Raw genomic sequence first — 19,603 nt, 5'->3', positions numbered from 1 at the left:
TTTCCTTTGTGCAAGGTCAGGATGCAACTGAATTAAGATATGGTAGTTTTATTTTTGATAGCAACATTGCCAAGAGGCACCGGCATCTACATAAACAGCATCTTTCCCCCCTGATCTTAATGATCACATGATTCAAAAATTCACAGTTATTTAAACACTATTTGGTACAATGAGGGCATGATGTCAACTGTTAAAAGAAGCACATGACTGATCATATAACAATGTATTGCCTTCACAGATCAGAGCCCAGCCTCAAGCATGTCGCTACTCAAACAATGCATGGCATAACTGCCCTACCCTGTGGCTGGTAAGACTTCAATTTTGATCACTAACCACTTTTGCAGGATGAATGTATTCTCTAATTTGAATAAATGGGGACAGGCAAGGAACAGTAGGTGAACAGACAACAGTTGTTTAAAGGACAGGTCAAGGTAGGGGGGGCATCACAGAATTCTCTTCCCCTGTTCTGGTAACTTACTGTTTGATACACATTCATTTGGGTACTGGGAAAGATTGAGCCCTTTCAAACAAGGAAGGAGATGAGGTCAAGAGCATCAATGCAGGAGTGATGAAGGGAAAGACGCCATTTCCCTGACAGAAACGGGGGGGGGGGGGGGTAGCTGCCACAGTGCAACCTTTTTGTCCCCTGTCCCTGCCAGCTGCAGCAGGCAGGTGGGGCAGCTGGGAAGATCTTATGGGGGTTGGACTGTTGGGGAAAACCAAGACGAAAATTTGGCAATATCTTGCTATAACTGATTTAAGCCATTTCACTTCTACTGCTTCTACAAAGGGTCCACAGAACACTGCCAACATTAAAGTCTGAAAAACCAGTAAACAGCAAATAGAACCAGCAGAGGAAGACTAATATAGATACATTACAAACTTTGTGACAGTCTTGTATGGCTTGGGCGGGCATTGCATAGCCCTCTTGCCATTGAGGCCTCATAAAGCTCCTTGAAGCTCGAGAGAGAGAGAGAGAAAGCCAGAGCACAGTACTGTTTCAGACCAATCCTCCAGGATCTCTAGGACACCAGCAAGAAGGGATTTCACTGTCATCTTGAGGGGAAGAATTTTTATGACATTTCTCTGCAATCTACATTTAAACCCGTAAGCAAGTTCAGACATGTTTATGAGTGATCCGGCCTTTCTCACCAGATTACTTACAAACATGTTCAAACCTACCCATAAGCTTAAACACAGGTTGCAGGGAGGAAAAAAAAGGACATGCCATAGAAATCCTCCCCCTAGTCATCACTATCATCTCAGGGAGTCAGGTATAGATTTTGCTGTGCCAAGACGCCTGCAATACAGACTCAGGTTAATGCTCTTAAGGACCATCAGCTCCTCAAAACATCAACACCACACGTTACAAGTTTCTGCACCTATTGCTTGGGCCCTACACAACACACACGCCCAACTCTGGCTTGCTAGATATGCACAGGATTGCAAGAGTCAAGAAGAATTGTCCTTGTTAGTATTTTTTGTTAATATTTGTTGTATGATGCAAAATTGAACCAATGAAAAATACTGTATATAATGTAAATGGGAAGTATCGTGCTTCAGTAGCCAAATAAAGAATAAGACAGTTTAGAAGTCCCCAGTCATATCATTAGCATCCAGTTTGTATTTTAAACACTTTCATTTTGCTTGTGCATGTTTGCTTTATGTATAAATTATACTAAATGCAACAAACATCAATGGTATTACATTATAATATATAGTTTCTTGACATCCACAAGGGGTCTCCAAGGAGTCTTAAGCAACAGCTGCCTATTAGTACTTAGAGAATGCTTAACACCTTAGTTGCCAAAATATGTGCACAAGCATAGCTTCACTCCCTTTCCTAGTGGAAAGAAATAAACTAGCACAACAGAGTCTCCTCCTTTGCACGCACAAGCCCCTACCCACCCACACCCCTTCTGCTTTCATTTTTAAGGAAATGACTAGTGTTACAAGTTTGCTATATATCTAAGTTATGTAGAAAGAAAAAGAACACATTGTTGTCCAGAGCATAGTACCGTATAAGACTCGGTAGCCTAAATAACTGGTGGGGTCTAAAGTTCTCCACTGAGACTTACTCAAACATACACAGTAGGCTGGAACATATTATGAAAGCTACAAAAATACGTATGACATGCACATATTTAACTTCTATAACACTGAATTTTTCCAAAAGACCTTAGGGAAAAAGTGGTACATGAGAAAGACATGGGAGCAGAGCTTTCATGCAAGCAGGACTGATAGGTGGGGTTTTCAATTAAATGGCTCATGACTCTTGAGCATCAGAGAGGAGCTGTCTGCATATTTTCCAAACTTTTTTCACCACAATGAGGAATAGCAAACTGTTCGTGATCCCAAACAATGACACTGTTTAAAAGCCAGGCTCATGAAACGAGGGCACAACAATAACACATGCAATTGGTTAGCTCCTAACCTTGGTTACCCACTACTATAGACATGCACTATCAGGAGAGGTGTGTTGCTGGTCCAGTCCTAACAGACATGCCATAGCCTAGCAATTTCTAAGTCCTGGAGAAACAGACTGGAGCTTTCAGAGAAATGTGTGCTGATGGCTTGGTGTTTAACCACATTATGTGCCCCAGCTATATGGCAGGAGTTACTAGTCTTAGTGAGAGCAGAGTAGGAACCAGAATAGGGTGGAAGAAGTGATGTTGCTCCAGGTGGCGTGTTAGTTCAGCCTAATATTCCACAATTGGCTGGGAAGGCAAACCCAGCATTTGCAAAGCAGAACACAAGAGACACCGCACAGGGTTTAGTTACATGCAGGTATTAAATGCAGGAAGGGGGAAAGAGTAAGATAGAGGAAGGCTAAGAAAAGTTATATAATAAACAGTAAGTTTGATACCTCAGCACCTCCGAGATAGAGGAGTCACTGTCATCAGACCTAGGGACAGAAAATTAGCAGGATTATGGGTAATTAAAACCAGGAGAAGGAAAAGCAGCAGCAAAAAAGTCAGAAAAGGGAAGGTGGTTATCGCATCCAAGCTAGCAGGGCAGACAGAGGACACCAGACCATAGACAGAGAGGGCTTGGAAGTAGAGGAGGTAGGAGCAGAAACAGTCTGTGATTTCACCAGGCATTTCACCACATTCCTGAAAGCCTACTGTTGCAGCTATAAGGGCTAGAAACATGCTCTAAGAAAAAATATGTCATGAGCCCTGAATGACTCTGCCTGTATAGTTCTTCCACTAAATAAAAGAATAGGCGTACATCTAGCAATACCTACTCAGGGCTCCTGTACAGTATGGAGGCCAACTTCTCAGCCACATCTACTATGATTTCTATACTTCCTCTCCGTTGGGCTATGGACAGTAGGATCACACCGGCCACTTTATAAGATGGCATGTTTGAGTGGCTGATACTAAGCAGCTCCTGAAAGGTGCTTCATTTTTAGTTGAAGTAACTATTCTCTTTGGCTTAAGGTGGTTATGTTAGAAACAGCCTGTTATCTTAAACTGAAGTTGTATCAGTGATTGGACCTGTCATTCAAGAGACTCTACTGAAGCTAAAGCACGTTGTAGGAACTTATAGGCAGGCACACAGATATTTGAAAGGCAGGAGGATATGTGTGGTACTACCCTGAGATTTTGTGCTTTTAATAGAGCAACCTAATGGCCAGAATCCTATTGCCAATTTACACTTCCATAACGGAAATGCACAAATCATCTGGAGGGCAAATTGCCATTCATTAACAAGGGGTTAATTGTGTACCAAGATACATGCCCAAGCATGTGACTGCCAGACACTTCGGAACATGACCAACATTCGTTGATGCAAGAGCAAATCACCAATAGGATTCCGGCTAACGTAATTACCTGGAAGGCTTGAGCAACTTGCCTCTGTATTCCAAAAGGTGGATCCGCCTCCCACCACAAAAAGGCAATCTTAATGGAGCTGAGAAAAACTGACATCAAGGCTGAGGGCCATGGCAGACTGCAAAGAGGATCATAAATCACCACCCGTTTCTCAATGCACTGGGGAAGTCATTCAAACAACAGGCAGTGAGGAAGATTAGGGTATTTTCCACTGTTAGGCACAGACTGACCAAAGTGCCTGGACTTAGGTGGAGGACTGTGGGGGGGGGGGAGACCTTGAGAGTGTCATTCAGGCTCCCTGCCAATTCTGGGAGGTTTCAAGGTAATCTTGTGCCACTTCAGTGCCTTAATAGAAGAGGCACAAGTTTTGCTAAGTCCAAGAAAATTTAGATTGTCTCTCATAAGACAAAGGAAAAACACAATTTTACATGTAGAGTGGAAGGATATGTGAGAGGAAGCAATTCCTAGTATTAGCAGCTGTAACTTACAACTGCTATTGTTTTCCATCCTTCCAAGGACAAGTTTCCCTAAGGATGTAACTGCATGGGCTCTTTTGGAGTGAGGTGGTGCAGGCTAAACAGGGTCACTTGTGTTGCATGGAGGTGCAATACACCATATGGTGCAGTCCTCACATTCCAATGGTATATCAGAGATCAAGCGACCATATTAGGTTTGCTTCCTTCTATTTCTGATATCAAGAAGTGGATTAATAAGTGAGCCACTTTAGGATACTGGCAATTTGAACACTTCCTCTGCTCCTCGTCAGAGAAGCAGAAGTGAAAATATTGTTTAAGACAGTATATTTAAGAACAATTTTTTTACAGGCTTATAAAATTTTTTCACTTCCTCTGCCCCTCTGTGAAGAAGCAGAGGAAGTGATTAATTTGTCAATATCCTGAAGTGGCTTCTTTATTAAACACTTCACAATATTGTCAAATTCAAACCAGAAGGCTTGCTTTGGATCGGTTCCAGTAATTACATGCAACCAATCCAAACCATACTGATCCTACCCACACCAGGTGAGGTATGGATAGAATCACTCTGTAGGCAGGCCAGTTTGCACTAGCAAAGAGATAATCTGGTAACCATTTTTAATAGCAAACCAGCCAATTCTTGCAGTGGACCAAAGAATGGACTAAATGCCCACATAGTCATCCTCTCAGTCTCAGAACTAATCTTACTTGTCTAGAGCTGAGCCTTGACTCTGATTGCTGGTGAGGCGAGAGAAGACATTGCGGTCATTGCGTGGCCTGCTGGGAGGGGATGAAGGAGGAGTGAATCCAACATCTGGGTTTCTAGGCAAGAAAAAAAATAAGAGTTTGTGCTGGTTAGGGACTCTATCTCTTGCTGGCATCTTCTTACTGTATCATCTTTTAACAGCACAGATATAGCCAATGCTACAGAGCAATCCAGTTCCTGGATCAGAAGCAAAGCACAAGAATGTGCCAGTTGTGTTATCTCTCTCTCTCATACACGCACAGAGAATGCCTCCTGCAAAAACTCACCTGATGGGTTGACCTCGGTCATATGACTTCCTCCTTGTGAGAGGTGAAGTGTCTGCAGCACGGGACTGTCTAGGGCTAGGAGAGAGAGACAGCTATCATTAGCAGCAGCCATGCTTTCCATCTCATGCTCTGAGTTATCACTGCAATGCCTGAAACCTGTCCAGATGGTTGTTCGGTTCAAACAGCTTGCACAGAATGCGGCACAACCTGCATCAGAGGTGGGGAAATTACTTAGTGGAGAGCACCTCCTCAATAGGAACCAAGACACACAAGCATCCCTCGTGTCTGCTTGGCTTGTCCAGAAGTTTTTTATGTGGGAGTTCATTCAGATTGTAATCACCTGTGTATACTACAAGATGACATGGTCTTTATTAAAGCAGGGATGAGGGAGATTTTGTCAGACTGCAACTCCCAGTATCCACTGGCCATGCCAGTTGGGGCTGATGGGAGTTGGAGATCAAAAATATCCAGAAGACCAAAAGTTCAGTTTTCCTGAAGCAGCCCTCATTCTGGGGGACTGGTCTGTCACTGCAGTTTTCAGCACTTTTGATGTCCACAGAAACAGACATATTTTGCTTTAGCTTGTACTAATTCTTATCTGTTCAGGACTGATACAAAATATGCACTTGATATCACCCAGGTTAGAGCATTCAAGGGGGGAAAGGTCCCTAATTTTCTAGGACAGTTCTCTTCATAAACAGGGAACATTTGGAACTGCCAGCTAAGTGAGACCTGTGAAAAACTGAGGGGAGAAGTTCACAAAAATGAACAACTGAATGAAGCAGGAAGTCCTCCACCTTGCTGCTTGTTGTTATGCAAAAATTTTTCCAGCAAAGCAGGAAGCAGATTATGGCCCAAGAAAAACACAGAACAAATTGCTTCCTCTTCACTTTTCATCTCTGCACCACCCAATAAAGATGAAGAAATTTTGACTGTCAATATTTGACTCAAATGCTGCCCACAAGAGAGGGGTCTAGGTACATTTAAGTAATACAGAAGTAGTAGATTCTAAAAGGTCAGCCACATTTGATCCCGTAGAACCTGCAGAAAGCTCCTTGCTTACACTGTCATGACTTACAATGTGCTCCCTCGGATGGGCAGGCTAATCGTGCGGGAGACCTTCTCTTTGTAGTAGGGATCACGAATAGAGAAACCCACACCATCTTCTTTGATCTCCATGAGGGATGCCAGTGATTTGGTGATGTTCTTAGTGGAGATGTCCAGTGTAGGCCCCAGGCACTCTGCTGATACAGCCTTCATCTGGCCAGAGAGCTTGGGCTCCCCCTAAAACAAAGCCCCGGAAGACAAAGAATAAAAGCCCCAGAAGACAAGAGCACCAGCCAGCATGACAGAGTGGGAGAGATTAAATGGTCACCACTGCAAGCAGCACCCAAACGTGCTCTGCAGAAAACTCGAAATAAAATGCTAAGATTTCTCAGACACTTTGCACTCAGAAATACTGAACTTGTGCATCAATTGTGCAATTTTGTGGGACCTTGCTATTTTGTTCTGAGTTTGATATGACTGCAACAGAAAGCACCTCACATATTATACAGAAGAGCCCTGATAAAGCAGATATGACTCCTTGCTTCTTACCATACTTTAACAGGCCACTCAAAGGGTACTCAGCTAAGTGGTTTTCCCAGGAGATGGGTGGGGGTGCTTTCTCTTGATCAAAGGCTTATTCCACAGAGTGTTGGTTGGGAGAGACAGACAGAGACACACAAGTTGATTTCATTTCACTGCTGACCACTAGAGCAGGATGAAAGCTTAACTACAAACATCTGGATGTATAACAGGACTGTCACTTAGCTAGATGTAGCACAAAGATTTTAATTCAAGCTCAGGTAAGAATGGCAGAGGAAGCCAAAGCAACATATGCATGAGGTCTCCTAATCAGTCATAAAATTAGGGGATATAGTATGTCTGAAGAGCATTAAAGTCACTTAAAAACCATCTGGCTTGAGCCACAAAAGGAAGGGAGGGAGAGGTACAAATGATAACGTGCAAAGTAAAACCACATGGTAGAAATCTGTCACTGTCCTTTACCTAAACCTTCTGATATCCGTTCTGTAACATTCCCAAGCAGGCTCATAGAAGGCCATGTTCAGAGCAGAATTTTAAAAATGAGCTGCTTTAAATATGGTCAACTGTAAATCTGTCCATTTGGGATACATTCCTGAGAAAGCCCATCCTGGCAAGAATGACAGAGAAAACCCACTCAACGACAACACTCCCTACTCCACCCTTGCCAACCCAAAAATGAATACTGAAAAAAACTCTTTCCTGACTATAGTCTTGTTGTTTATGAAGCCTTGGTCACATGATGACTATCTCCATCTCTCCTTTATGTAAACTGTCCTGGAACCATTCTCTGTAGGGTGGTGGGCAAATGTATAAAAACAAACATCCATATACACACAAAAATGCATGCAGCCATGTTTTCCAGGCTGCAGTTTTCCACTTACCCTGCACTTGAAGTCATCTTGACTAGCAGAACCTTTCATGGAGAAAGACTGGGAAAAGCTGTAAGACACATAGAGAGTTGTAGCATATGCAGGTTTATTTTAATCTGATAGAAACTACAGAGGGTCCACCTACTCTTACAGGGTCTCCATTCCACAATTCCACCCTAAGAGGCATTCTATTTTTATTTTGGTGTTATTTGTTAGAAAAGTAACAATGCAGGTCTTTGATGCCTCAGTCCTGGGTAACTCTACTGGTCAACAGGCATGAAATCCCCTGCACAATTCTTTTAAAAGTCACCAGAGAACGGGAGGAAGTGGGAGCCATATGCACTTGCCCTTTGCTCCCTTGGGAATACTCACCTCCCCTCTGATGCCAAACTGAATTCAGAGACTTCCTCATCTGTGCTGGCATACCCATTCTCTGTGCAAAAAGAAAAACAAATCTGGATTATACCCACTGGCACATGGGCCCTTGGCACTGATCAGAAAATGTCAACAGGGCTTCATCAAAAGACACAAGAAGGCCATTCTTAATCACGTGTCCGTTAAAAGAGGACTTGTGTCCAATTTGCAGAACGAGAAGATCACCACGTCACCATAGGAATGAACCCAGGACAAAGGCTGTAGGTTTAAACCAGCTCTGCCAAGCTGAAGCTGGCTAAGACAGAGATAGGTTCAGATGGCCACATCAATTATTTGAGGGCTGCAGTCATCAAACTGCAGCTTGAAGCTTTTCTGCTGTGATAGCTCTTCCTCTATTTGCTTGTTGCTCACAAGGAGCTTGACCCTCTTACTGAAAGGAAAGGTGATGGGGAAGGAACTATATATATATGGGAATATTGTTACCTTCAACAGCTAATTCCATCTATAGCGGAAAATGGATTTCAAACACCCCACCTTGCTGCACATTCTGGATAAGTGCTTGTAGCTCAGGGTGGGATTCTGCCTTTTCCCGTAGGGCATCTAGGATATGATGGTTTTGGGAGGAGCCAGTCACGTCTGTCTGTCTCAAGCGCCCTTCTAGCAGCCGGATCTGAGCTTCCTTTTGGGCTACCTGTAGGCTCTGTTTGCAGAAATTGGGTAATTTAAAGAAAGTGTATCAGTGATAATTTTCCAGTGCTTTGAAAAATGGAAGCAATACAGGTTCTAAATTCAGCCTCTTCAACACATGCTGAAGTTATGGACAAACATATAGTACAGCTTCATGTTTATGGCCTAAATGCAATTGCTAGGCATGACTACTGTAGATAAACCCGTTATATAAGTACTGACTTAATATTCAGCAGTTGATACAATAGGACTATTTTAGTTGAAACTAGCAAGCAGCCTTATGCCCAAATTATTATTCCTACAAAGGGAACCAAAACAGAATGTTGGACTCAAATAATCCAACTCACGCTTAGCCTATCAGTTTTCACTTCTCAGTAAAATACAGTACAGCTGGGCAGAGTACAGGGCTTAGAGGGAGAATCCAAATGCAGAAGTTCTGTATCTTGCAAAATATACCCCATTCTAAAGCAATTTATTCTAAGGTTCAATACCCCTTCCAATCAAAGAGCTAACTGGCTTATTTCGAAATAAGCTGCGGTGATCAAATCTCTTATCCCCACAAAAGGCCTTGCTTTGACCTACCTTGTCTATGGATGCCTTAAGGAAATTGTCCAGCAAAAGCCTTGCCTCAGCCAAAGAGCAGGAGCTGATCACCACAGAGGTGTCCGTAGAATCCAGTTCTTCCTAGCAAGAAGGAGAGACCCACGGGAACAGTGACAGAATAAGAAGGCCTGAGGGAAGGGATCCGTTTGGGTCCTCTACAGGTATCCAAGGTGTTCGTCTGACTGATTTCAACTGTTCCATCTGCAGCTCCCAAATACTACACTGATACTTTATGACACAGTTGCCAAGTTTCTATGGCTCTAAAGGTACAATGCTGCAAGGTTCTCAGATGAAACAGCAGAGTTCCAGGCTGCTCCCAACTCTGTAAATTCTTTTTGAAATCCCTGTCTTATATTTTCCCTCTCCATGCCCCCATCCCTGGGTAACGACAGCAGTAGCACATTGATACTGCCCACCAAAACTCAAGTGGTTTTGGAAAATCAGTCAACGTTTTAAATCAATAAGATCAGAAAACACAACCCTTCCTGATTTATTTATGACACAATAAGCAACTAGACCAGTGCTGCCCAGCCAGGCAGCCAGCTAGCCTTAGTTCACCTCCAGGCCCAGAACTACAGAGTGCCTTTCTCCTGAACTGCTTCCCTCACTAATGGACAGGGCGTACCTTTGTCTCTTCAATCTGCATGATGGTAGCTTGGCAGTCTGAAATGCTGTCATTGATGTAGTCAATGTTGGCTGCCAGCACTTCTATCTCCTCATTCAGCTCTTGAAGTCCCTTCTGCTCTTCAGGATTTTCTGTCTGCAGCTTCTCCCTCTTCCCTAGAAGCATCTCCTGCATCAGGGACAGTTCTTCACGTTTCTGGAACAGAGAACACAAGGTAAGGACTTCAGTTCTCATCCACCTCTTCCTTGTGCTCTAAGGGAAAGTGGCTCCTTCCCTCACCTTGATGAGCCGCTCCATATCTGATTCTAAATTGATGACAGTCATCCTTTGCATGACAATATCGAAGACCCGGCGCTCCAGTGACTGCCATTTCAGCCGGGCTGTCTTACTGAATGTCTGGTTTGTCCCCTTCTTTGGGAATTTCTTCCTACAAAGAAAAAAATTAATCTAGTAAGAACTGTACTGCATGATCCTGCCATTGCTCTAAATGTTTCAGACCAATGTATGAGCCTGTAAATAGAGCCTTCCTCACTCCCTAGAGATGGGGACTGGAGTCACTCTAAATTCTATCAAGGCACAGACAAGCTGGTGTCCCTGCAGGCAGAGGACTACCCTTGAAGAAATCTCTATAAGCTGCTTTTTTATATTTTATATAGGAAGTATATTCTTTCCAGAGTGGGATACAGTAAATAAAATCAGTTCCGAAACTATTTAAAACAAATCAGCGTTTCAGTTTTAGATACCCTTCTCGGTTAGTATCAACGACACTCAAACGGCTAACTTCCCCCGTGCCTGACCTAATAGTTCGAGTGCCATTTGTGGAAGAAGGTGGGTCTCCTAGAAAGGTGTTGATTTTCCGATTCCATTGGCGCACAATGCTGGAGACAGAACGAGACCCCGACTCTGGATCTGAGGAAGTGGTGCTGGTGGACACTTCAGCACCTGAATCCACCATGGCTTGCTTCTGGTTCATCCTCCCAGCGACTCGGTCAGACATGGGTTTGGCCAGGCGGCGCAGAGCAGAGACCTTGACAGTAAGAAAAATGGATCCTCTTTAGTGGCTTTCTGGATGGTATCCTTCTGAACAGAGTGTTTCAGTTGGAACATGGCAAAACTGTCCTGCGGTGGTTCTGCTTTAATTTGGAAGGCTAATTCCAGAAGGTGGTTTTGGGGGACTGCTACCCAACCCCATGACAGCTGTTCTATGGGATTCAACAGGCCTCCATTTTAACCCTCATGCGTTTGAGCTTCCCAATGAAACACTGGGAGACATTATCTAAAGAAGCAGGCTGAGATCTCACCAAAATGCCTTTACTGTTGCTTTTCCTTTAGTACAGGGGAGGCAAATGAAGTTTTGAAATGATCCTGGGGTTAGGTAACAGACTGGATGACAGACAACAAACTGACTCAGTACAGACAAGGTGGAGATACTTGTTGATGGTAGTTTGTCCCTCCAGTTAAATGGCACTCAGCCAATTCAGGAGGGAGCTGTAGCAGCAGTTCATAGTCCTCAAACCACCATTATTAACGGAGGTACGAATGGTGGTTTGGAATGCCTTTGTCTTGTGCTCTAAGGGAAAATGGCTCCTTTCCTCACCTTAATAAGGGTGGTGAAAGTATCAGCTTAGGTGGATATACCTACTACAGCCTATATGGACAGAGATAACCTTGCAACTGGCACTCATGCACTGGTGACCACAGGTTTTGCCACGGTTCGAAATCATGTATTAAATTGTGTATAGAAGAAGCAGTTCTGAAATTGAAAGTATTTTTAAATATGCAGCTTGGAAATCGGTTATTATTTAATATAAGTCATTCAGAACAATTGTTCAAGCTGAACAAGGCCACTCTGCCATAACAGTTAGTTGGCTGGTTTAGTTGTTCAACAATGTTTTGGTTACTATTTAGAGGTGATGTATTAGATCTGTTAGTTTGTACTCTTTATATTTTCAATGCTTTTGTATTATATTGTTGATTATTAATACGTTTGTTTATTTTGCTGTTGTTCGTAATTTGATATCCTGTCTATTTGTATACTGCCCAGGAAGTGCCTCTTCACTATTGGGGTGAATAAAAATATAACAGACAGACAGACAGACAGACAGACAGACAGACAGACAGACAGACAGACAGACAGACAGACAGTTTAAAATAGTGGAAACTAAAATATAAGGAGCAATATGGAAAAACCTGTGAGGTTTTCTATGCAGAAAAGGACAAGGGAACTGTATTTCTGTGAGCCGATATTCAGCATTTGTCATCTTTGTAATACTGTCACTCACCTCCTGAGTCTTCCTGCGCAGAACAATCTCCTGCTGTCGTTTCTGAGATTCTAGTGCTCGAATCTGGAACTACAGACATGGTGGGAGAAACCACAGGTCATCTGGAAGTCAGCAATATCAGTTTGGCTTCAACTAATGATTTTAAGTACCTTATTTTACCGTGTATACGACCCCGTCGATGCATAAAATGACCCCCTAATTTTGACCCTTGATGGAGGTGGAGCAGCAGTTAATGGGCAGCTGCTCCTTCACCTCTGTCTCCTGCTGCTGCTGCTGTCTCTGCTGCCGGCCTGATTACCTCCTCCAGTGCGACTGCCAACGGAGCTCACCTCCAGCTCACATTGCTGCCTTGTCCCCTGCCTTAAGGAGATCATGGGAAGAGGTGATCTGGCCACGCAGGGAGAGGCGCCCGAGCGCGCGAGAGTGCTTGTTTGCCTCCGCTTCTGCCTCCTCCTACCTCAACCACCGGAGGGGACAAGGTAGTGTGAGCTGAGCCCATCAGTCCCACTAGAGGTGATAATCGGGTGGGTGGGGAAGGCAGCAGCAAGACGCGCCTGAGCGCGTGTGAATGTTCCTTCACCTCCGCCGCCTCCTGCTGCTGCTGCCTTGGGGCCACCGGAGAGGACAAGCCATGAGCCACCGGAAGAGGCAATTGGGCAGTGGCGGTGGCAGTGGCAGCAAGAAGCGCCTGAGCGCACTCGCACGCATGACTGCTTCCTTCCGTGTATAAAACGACACTCAATTTTTCCTCTAATTATTTTAGGAAAAAGTGTCATTTTATACACTGTAAAATACAGTAAGTGAGGTATTTAAGGAGTGGCTTTACCAGTTCCACCACCACCCGCCACCATCATGAGTTTACATGGCTGAGTAGAGATTTGAACTCAGCTCTCCCAAGTCCTAGCCAGTCACTCCATTCACTACAACAAACTAGGCATTTAAATAGATAATTTTAATATCAACTTGCATCCCTGCAATGTCACTTTCCTATTATAGTACATAACAGTATATAAAAATTAACGCAGTACTGTAATACGTTTTTAAATTAATGGCATATAGGTCTAACTTTCTGCTACGGCCTGTTTCTTAAAATACCATATATCTCCCTCAGAATGCCACTCTATGTATATGGAGCAAATAGTGTTATACTTCAGATTTGCTATCTTGCTAGAAATAACAACAACAATACAGTGGTTATTTTACTCATGAAAACTTTTAGCAAGCCACCTAGTGGCGATTAATTATCTTAATTATTAAGAGATATGTCTGCTTCAATTAATAGTTTCTATTTGAAATTTTCTTTGATGCCACAAAGCAACCAGTACTTTCAAAAAGAGCAGAGCGGGGTGGGAGAGAAAACAGTGTAGAACTACAAACACAGAGAAATAGCAACACTTTATTCAGTTTGAAGAAATGCACTCTTCCTGAAAACTCTGTGTATCTGGAATACTAGAAGCATATTTAATACTATTCTGTTTTTTTCTGCACCTGTCAGCTTTGCATGCCCAGGTGATTCACTTACCTTACATTCATTAGATTCTGCTACCATAGCCTACTTTGCAACCTCCCTGTGCATTTATAAATAACAATGTAGCAGCCAGACATATACCCATGCATATACCCACTTGGCTATGTCTCTGCCATCCACAAATTCAGCTGCATGCATGAAGAGGACCTCTGGAGAGAGATAGTTGTACTTGAGCAGGTACTTTGGTAATACTAGAAGCTCTCACCTGGGGCTCAAAATATGTACGCAGACATTGTAGTGTATAGTCAGATTCAGCAGCAAAGAGGATGTGTGAGCTGGACATGTGGGCTTTTTTTAAAAAAAATCCTGGAAATTAAAAAGCTGAGCCCTCATAAAATCAGCTTTCCCCTTTGTATAATTACTCATACTGTACCTCACTGGGTCTCCCCTCCATTTGCTTCTCTTAATAACCTGTGATTTTTGTGTTCTACTGCAAAAAGGCACCTCAAAGTTGAGAAAGCTTGAGCGTGCCACAGACAGCACTCCTGCCTACCTCCTGCCTGCGCTGCTCCTTCTTCAGCTGGGCGATTTCTCGGTTCCTCTTGGTCTCTGCCAATCTCCGTCTCTGTTGCTCCTCACGCATTTGTTTCATCAGTGCCACCTGTCAATTACATGGTACAGGATGACTCAATATAAGGCAGAAAAGGAAAGACGGCCCTGCCCTGAGGGCTGTGAATTCTGTGTATGGGAGACACAAATGGAGGTCTAAATCCAATTTGTAAGAGTATTGGGATTTGTTTTGGTTTGGTTTTTGGCTCCCTCCCCTACAGGATTTCCCAGCCCTCCATAACAGATTTCTAGAAAGTGGACAGGCTTAAGGAGGAAGAGGGATCACCTCCATTTGCTTTTGCTTGCAGCTTCTGTCAGTGCAATGCCTGCATTCAATACTGATGGATATGGTTTGGCTTCAAGCAATGATGAAAGTATGGGTAGCGCTCTGGTCTTGGATGGTAAAGATCCAAGCTCAGATCCCTCATAAGCTGGAAAACTACCTAATTAATCAGCCAGGGACCAGATGGTGGGTGGCCTTTGTTAAACAATCATTAGCTGGATACTATGGGACTAGGTTTCTTCCTCAAGACCTTAGAAATATCTATGCAGCCATGCATCCTATTATAATTTATATTTTGAGGAGAGGAGTATCATTGTAGCAAAAACCTGGGAGGGGGGGGCGGAAAGAAACATAAAGACTAAAAAAATCCTGTAAGAGGATAGAAAAGCGACTTCATTTTTTGTGTTTCACACTATTCAATGAACAGTCCCTCCATCTCTAGGTTGGGTTTCAGCAAGTCAAGACTGCTTGGCTGCATCCACACAGGCACACTGTCTCCATGGCAATACCTTGGCTTTCTTCATTTCTGCCACTTCTGCATGCAGCTTCTTCAACTCTCGCTCATACCGAGACTGATTCTTGAGGAGGCGAGCGTGTTCCTTTTGGGCAGCCTGTAACTTCTGCAGATCCCTGTTCATCTCCCTTAGGCGTTTCTCATAGTCTGCTTTGATTTTGTTAGCTTTTTCTTCTGTGTAGCACTCCATGGAACCTAGGGAAAGAGCACGTGTTGGTGAGAAGAGCTGTAGAGTGGTATTCCTCCCTGTTCCCCGAAAGAGGGAAATATTGTCTAGGGAAAACATTCAGGAATGTAATTCTCTTAATCTGCACTCAGAAATGCTGCATAACATACAGTTAATTAAAATCATTTAAAACATTTAAAAAGTGAACTGAGACCCATACAGATGTGTTATACACAGAAATGCAAAACTCTGTAAATTGGGTCTAAAGTTGACCTTTTTTTGGACCTAACAATCCTGACATTTAGGTAGAAGCTATAAATGCCAGGTTTTGAGGCCACAAACCAATCCCTTCCCACTCAACTCACATCTTCTATTAGAAATCTAAAGCCTTTTACAATACCAGGCCAATACACATACATGCTGCTCAGATTGTCAAAATCCAGTTTTCCCCTTACTGAGATTCTGCAGGACTCTGTCCCTCTCCAGCTGAGTGTCACGGATCTTGTTCTGCAGAAGAATCAGCTTTTCCTCATATTGGTGTTTGAGAGTCTGCAGGCGCCGTTGGCTGTTCTCCAACTCATCTATTAGCTTCTGTTTGATCTCAATTTCACAGGTTAGGTCAGCCAAATCAGCTTGGAAGTTGGCTTCTGGATAACGTAAAAGGGGTGGTGGGGACAAGACATATTTCACCATCCAAAGCATAACGACACACTGCTTACTACTTTTAGTGTAAGGATGAATACTAGCACTTATGGTGAGAAGAGAAAAAGGCTGACTGCATGTCCCCATGCACTGGACTAATAATTAATAATTATGTGCCATCAGGTCAATTTTGATTTATAGAGACTGATTCCAAGGTTTCCAAGATATAGTGTACTCAGAAGTGGTTGACCATTCCTTTTCTGTGACTGTGTAGCTTGCCCAAGGCTACATAGGCTTGCTCTTCTTCAAGGACACACAGTGAGGAATCAAACTCCCAACTTCTGGCTCCAAAGCCAGGTATCTAACTCATTGAGCTATCCTGTCAGCTAACTCCCATAATCCTAATTCATCATGGCTAAAGTTGGTCTGATGTGTAGGAACGTTCCTTTTGTTACATGGAAGCAAGAGTTTAGCAACAGTGAGTTTAATAATCTAATTTCTCTGTGCCATTTGTTTTTAAAGGTTCATTGTAGTTGCTTTTAATACTTTTATCCTTATTTTTTGTTTTGCATTACATTTGTTGTAACTGTCCACAGTAATGCCTTGGCAATAAATGGAGCGGAGTATAAAGTGAAGAAACAAAACAACAAACCAACTAACTAACAAATAATAAAAGTGGCAGTGAGAAATGGATAACAATGGAGGTTCTGCATTCAACATTCCCAGTCTCTACCAATGTAAAGCCCTGCCTTCATATTGAATTTGAGGCCTGGATGCTGCTGTGCCTTCACCAAGATCACAAACCCTGTCCAGAACTACCCTATTTATATAAATCATTTATTTAATTTATATACTGCCAAAGTAATGAATGTGCATTGGGAGTAGCATGTGAGATGGGAAGCTGTGTTTTTTGAGACGTTTCAACAAGTATCGTGGTCCTATACCGTTTATGAGCATGTTGCAAGAGTCAGTCCCTCAATATCTCCTACACGTACCCTTCTCTTCAGCATCTGAGTCAGAATCCACCAGGCTTTCTTCACTTCCTGAATCTTCTTCTTCTTCCTCTTCCTGACCTCCTTCTTCCTCACAGCCACTCTCATCCCGTTCCTCCTTAAAAGAAGAACAGGGCATGACAATGAATGAGAAGAATAATAATGGTGGTAGTCATTCCAAGATATTATTGTTCCAGTCCTTTCCATCTTTTGTTCATATTTGGCATAAAGCTGCTTCCTTTCCCTCTATTGGTTCAGTAGCTTGTTTCAACAGCAACAGCAACAGAACAGCAACTGACAGTCACAGACAGTGACTTCTGCTTTGGAACATGGACACCAATGGGATCTTGCCCCCCCCCCCCGCACTTCCTCTTTTAGGTTTACACTCCTCCAGCTAACAGATCTACAAAAATACAGAGAAGACACTTCCTAACAAAGCTTCTCCAGACACTGATGATGAAACTGAGTAATACCTTGGGTTGCAAACACAACGAAGAGTCTCATAGGATTGCCAAATGTATAATGGCATAGGTTTTCAGGGACTGTAGTTCACTTAATAGAATGCATAAATTTTTCATCACTTTGAAACACTTTCGGCACTGGATGAAGTAGACTGCAGTACAGGAAAACTTAGAACATCATTTGTTAGACTATGAGGTGCTTCTAAACTCTTTGTTCCTGTACCTGCAATAGCCTAACATAGTTACTCTCTAGCAACCAGAAAGTTTGAACCAGGTATCAAGCATGACATTGTGGAATTCAGGGGGAGGCGATCTAACACACATTGCTGCAAACTTTCATCTAACTATGGATAAATCTTTCCTGCCTACTAGTATCCTCAGTCCTGCAGCATTCAACCCCATTCTTCAACGTAAGGAGCTGGGAGCTACTGTCTCACTTTACAACCTCGGGGCTTTCAACATATTGAATCAAACTACATTCCAATTGTGACTTAAAGTTTGATTAATATTTCCACAAATCTCTTTTCTGAGACAAGTGCCGTATCCCACTGACATGTAACATCAAACCATGAAGGACAGGACAATATTGATGAACTACAACAAATGACATCTCCTCTTTAAAAAACAAACAAACAGGTAAAACCTAACCAGGCACGCACCCAGCATTTTGCCTCCTAAACAAAATATTTAACAAGGTTTTAAGAAAACAGTCAAGTACACTGCTTTAGAACATAACACCAGTCTTATTACTCTTTCCCACTTGGCTTTTAGAACTGCTATAGGCAGTTCCTGATTCTATTTATTATTTATTTATCAAACATTTATATCACCCAATTAGTTCTATAAATATGACACTCCAAGGATAACTATGGCATTTTTGTGAACTGTTAGAGATATTACTTTATTATGTTATCCAATTCAATGATTCTGTTTTTAAACTTTATTATTTATGTTCTTCTGCCATTTCTTGCAAGGACAACCTAGCTTCTATCTTAGATAAACAATACATTATGCCACGGAAAAATAATCAGACCATAGTAGCAGTAAATAATAATAAAGCAAAAGGCAACAAAGCATTTGTATTCTGAGTACCAGCAATCCAGATGTAATCATAAAATCATAACATGATCACAAACTTCCGAATATTTGCATAGTGAACAATGCCTTACTGTTGGGTTAAGTAACTGGCAAACCATGAAAGAAGCGCTACATAGCAGTATAATTATGGAAGGATGACAACAAGCATCATGGGATTTTCTTGCACAGTTTCTATCACCATATTACTAAACTTTCAACTTTTATTAATAATACAATCCACCCTCTGTATCATTGTTGAAGGAATGGTTGTACAGAAACATTTGGAACTATGGCAGAAACCAGACAACAGCTGGGAACCACACACATTGCTTGTTACTTCTTCAATGCTGCACTGATTTTTTCCAACGATAAAAATTAAATTCAGGAATAATTGTGTGATACTGGTCTGAGTTTGCTTTAAGTACTCTGGTTAAAGTGGAAAGTAATGTTTGCATTTTGCAATGCAGAACGCCCCCTATTGAGGTACACTTTACAGAAATATTCCTGTTCTAAAGCAGAAAAAAAAGAACAATGATCAGCTACAAAGAAGAGGGCTTTGCTATCCTCCTCTGCCTTTGTATTATAAAAAAATCACAGGGTTGATGAAAGGATAGTGTTTTATGAGTTTGAGAGATTGTTCAAAAACTGTTGCAGTCAGGAGCCTTTGGGCGGAAAAAAACTAATCATAGCTGAAGCAAAGAGCACTTGAAAACTCTTTTATGTTTTCCACTGGGCTTCCATTTGTTCCTATGTTGAAAAATTGCCACACCTTCACCATCATTATTCTACAGCCTCAGACCGAAACCAAGACACTCAGAAGAGCATAGATGCTTTAACACATATGAACTGTGAGATCCCCTACCTCTTCTGCCTCATTCTCGTCTGCCTCGTCTGCCTCATTTCCCTGTGGCAGCTTCAACCTTTTCTTAAATCCTTCCTTCTCTGGGCTGCAAACAGAAAGATACTTTTAGGTAATGAACACATGCGTTTATTTTTATTTCACATTTTGGTCATCAAAAGGG

General features: G+C 42.5%; 1 protein-coding gene across 4 annotated transcripts in view; it reads right to left on the bottom strand.

The window, feature by feature from the left end:
• The window catches only part of KIF21B (kinesin family member 21B), a 78,915-nt gene that overhangs the window by 10,675 nt on the left and 48,637 nt on the right, over positions 1 to 19,603 (bottom strand). For 2 of the 4 annotated variants that reach the window (XM_020805275.3, XM_020805277.3), the window contains exons 12-28: positions 19,444 to 19,528; positions 17,047 to 17,161; positions 15,865 to 16,056; positions 15,239 to 15,438; positions 14,391 to 14,498; positions 12,370 to 12,438; positions 10,885 to 11,114; positions 10,367 to 10,514; positions 10,088 to 10,282; positions 9,442 to 9,543; positions 8,707 to 8,872; positions 8,170 to 8,230; positions 7,810 to 7,867; positions 6,420 to 6,625; positions 5,342 to 5,416; positions 5,018 to 5,131; positions 2,867 to 2,905 (exon numbers count right to left, since the gene is read on the bottom strand). In XM_020805275.3, coding sequence (XP_020660934.3) covers positions 2,867 to 2,905; positions 5,018 to 5,131; positions 5,342 to 5,416; positions 6,420 to 6,625; positions 7,810 to 7,867; positions 8,170 to 8,230; positions 8,707 to 8,872; positions 9,442 to 9,543; positions 10,088 to 10,282; positions 10,367 to 10,514; positions 10,885 to 11,114; positions 12,370 to 12,438; positions 14,391 to 14,498; positions 15,239 to 15,438; positions 15,865 to 16,056; positions 17,047 to 17,161; positions 19,444 to 19,528 — 2,163 coding nt within the window. The remainder of the gene's footprint in view (positions 1 to 2,866; positions 2,906 to 5,017; positions 5,132 to 5,341; positions 5,417 to 6,419; positions 6,626 to 7,809; positions 7,868 to 8,169; positions 8,231 to 8,706; positions 8,873 to 9,441; positions 9,544 to 10,087; positions 10,283 to 10,366; positions 10,515 to 10,884; positions 11,115 to 12,369; positions 12,439 to 14,390; positions 14,499 to 15,238; positions 15,439 to 15,864; positions 16,057 to 17,046; positions 17,162 to 19,443; positions 19,529 to 19,603) is intronic. The other 2 variants (XM_020805276.3, XM_020805278.3) reach the window with 1 other exon arrangement.

The sequence above is a fragment of the Pogona vitticeps genome, chromosome 4 (genome assembly GCF_051106095.1).
Source record: "Pogona vitticeps strain Pit_001003342236 chromosome 4, PviZW2.1, whole genome shotgun sequence".
Taxonomy (NCBI): Eukaryota; Metazoa; Chordata; class Lepidosauria; order Squamata; family Agamidae; genus Pogona; species Pogona vitticeps.
The sequence above is the reverse complement of the archived record's forward strand: the minus strand, read 5'-3'. Positions and strand labels throughout refer to the sequence as shown.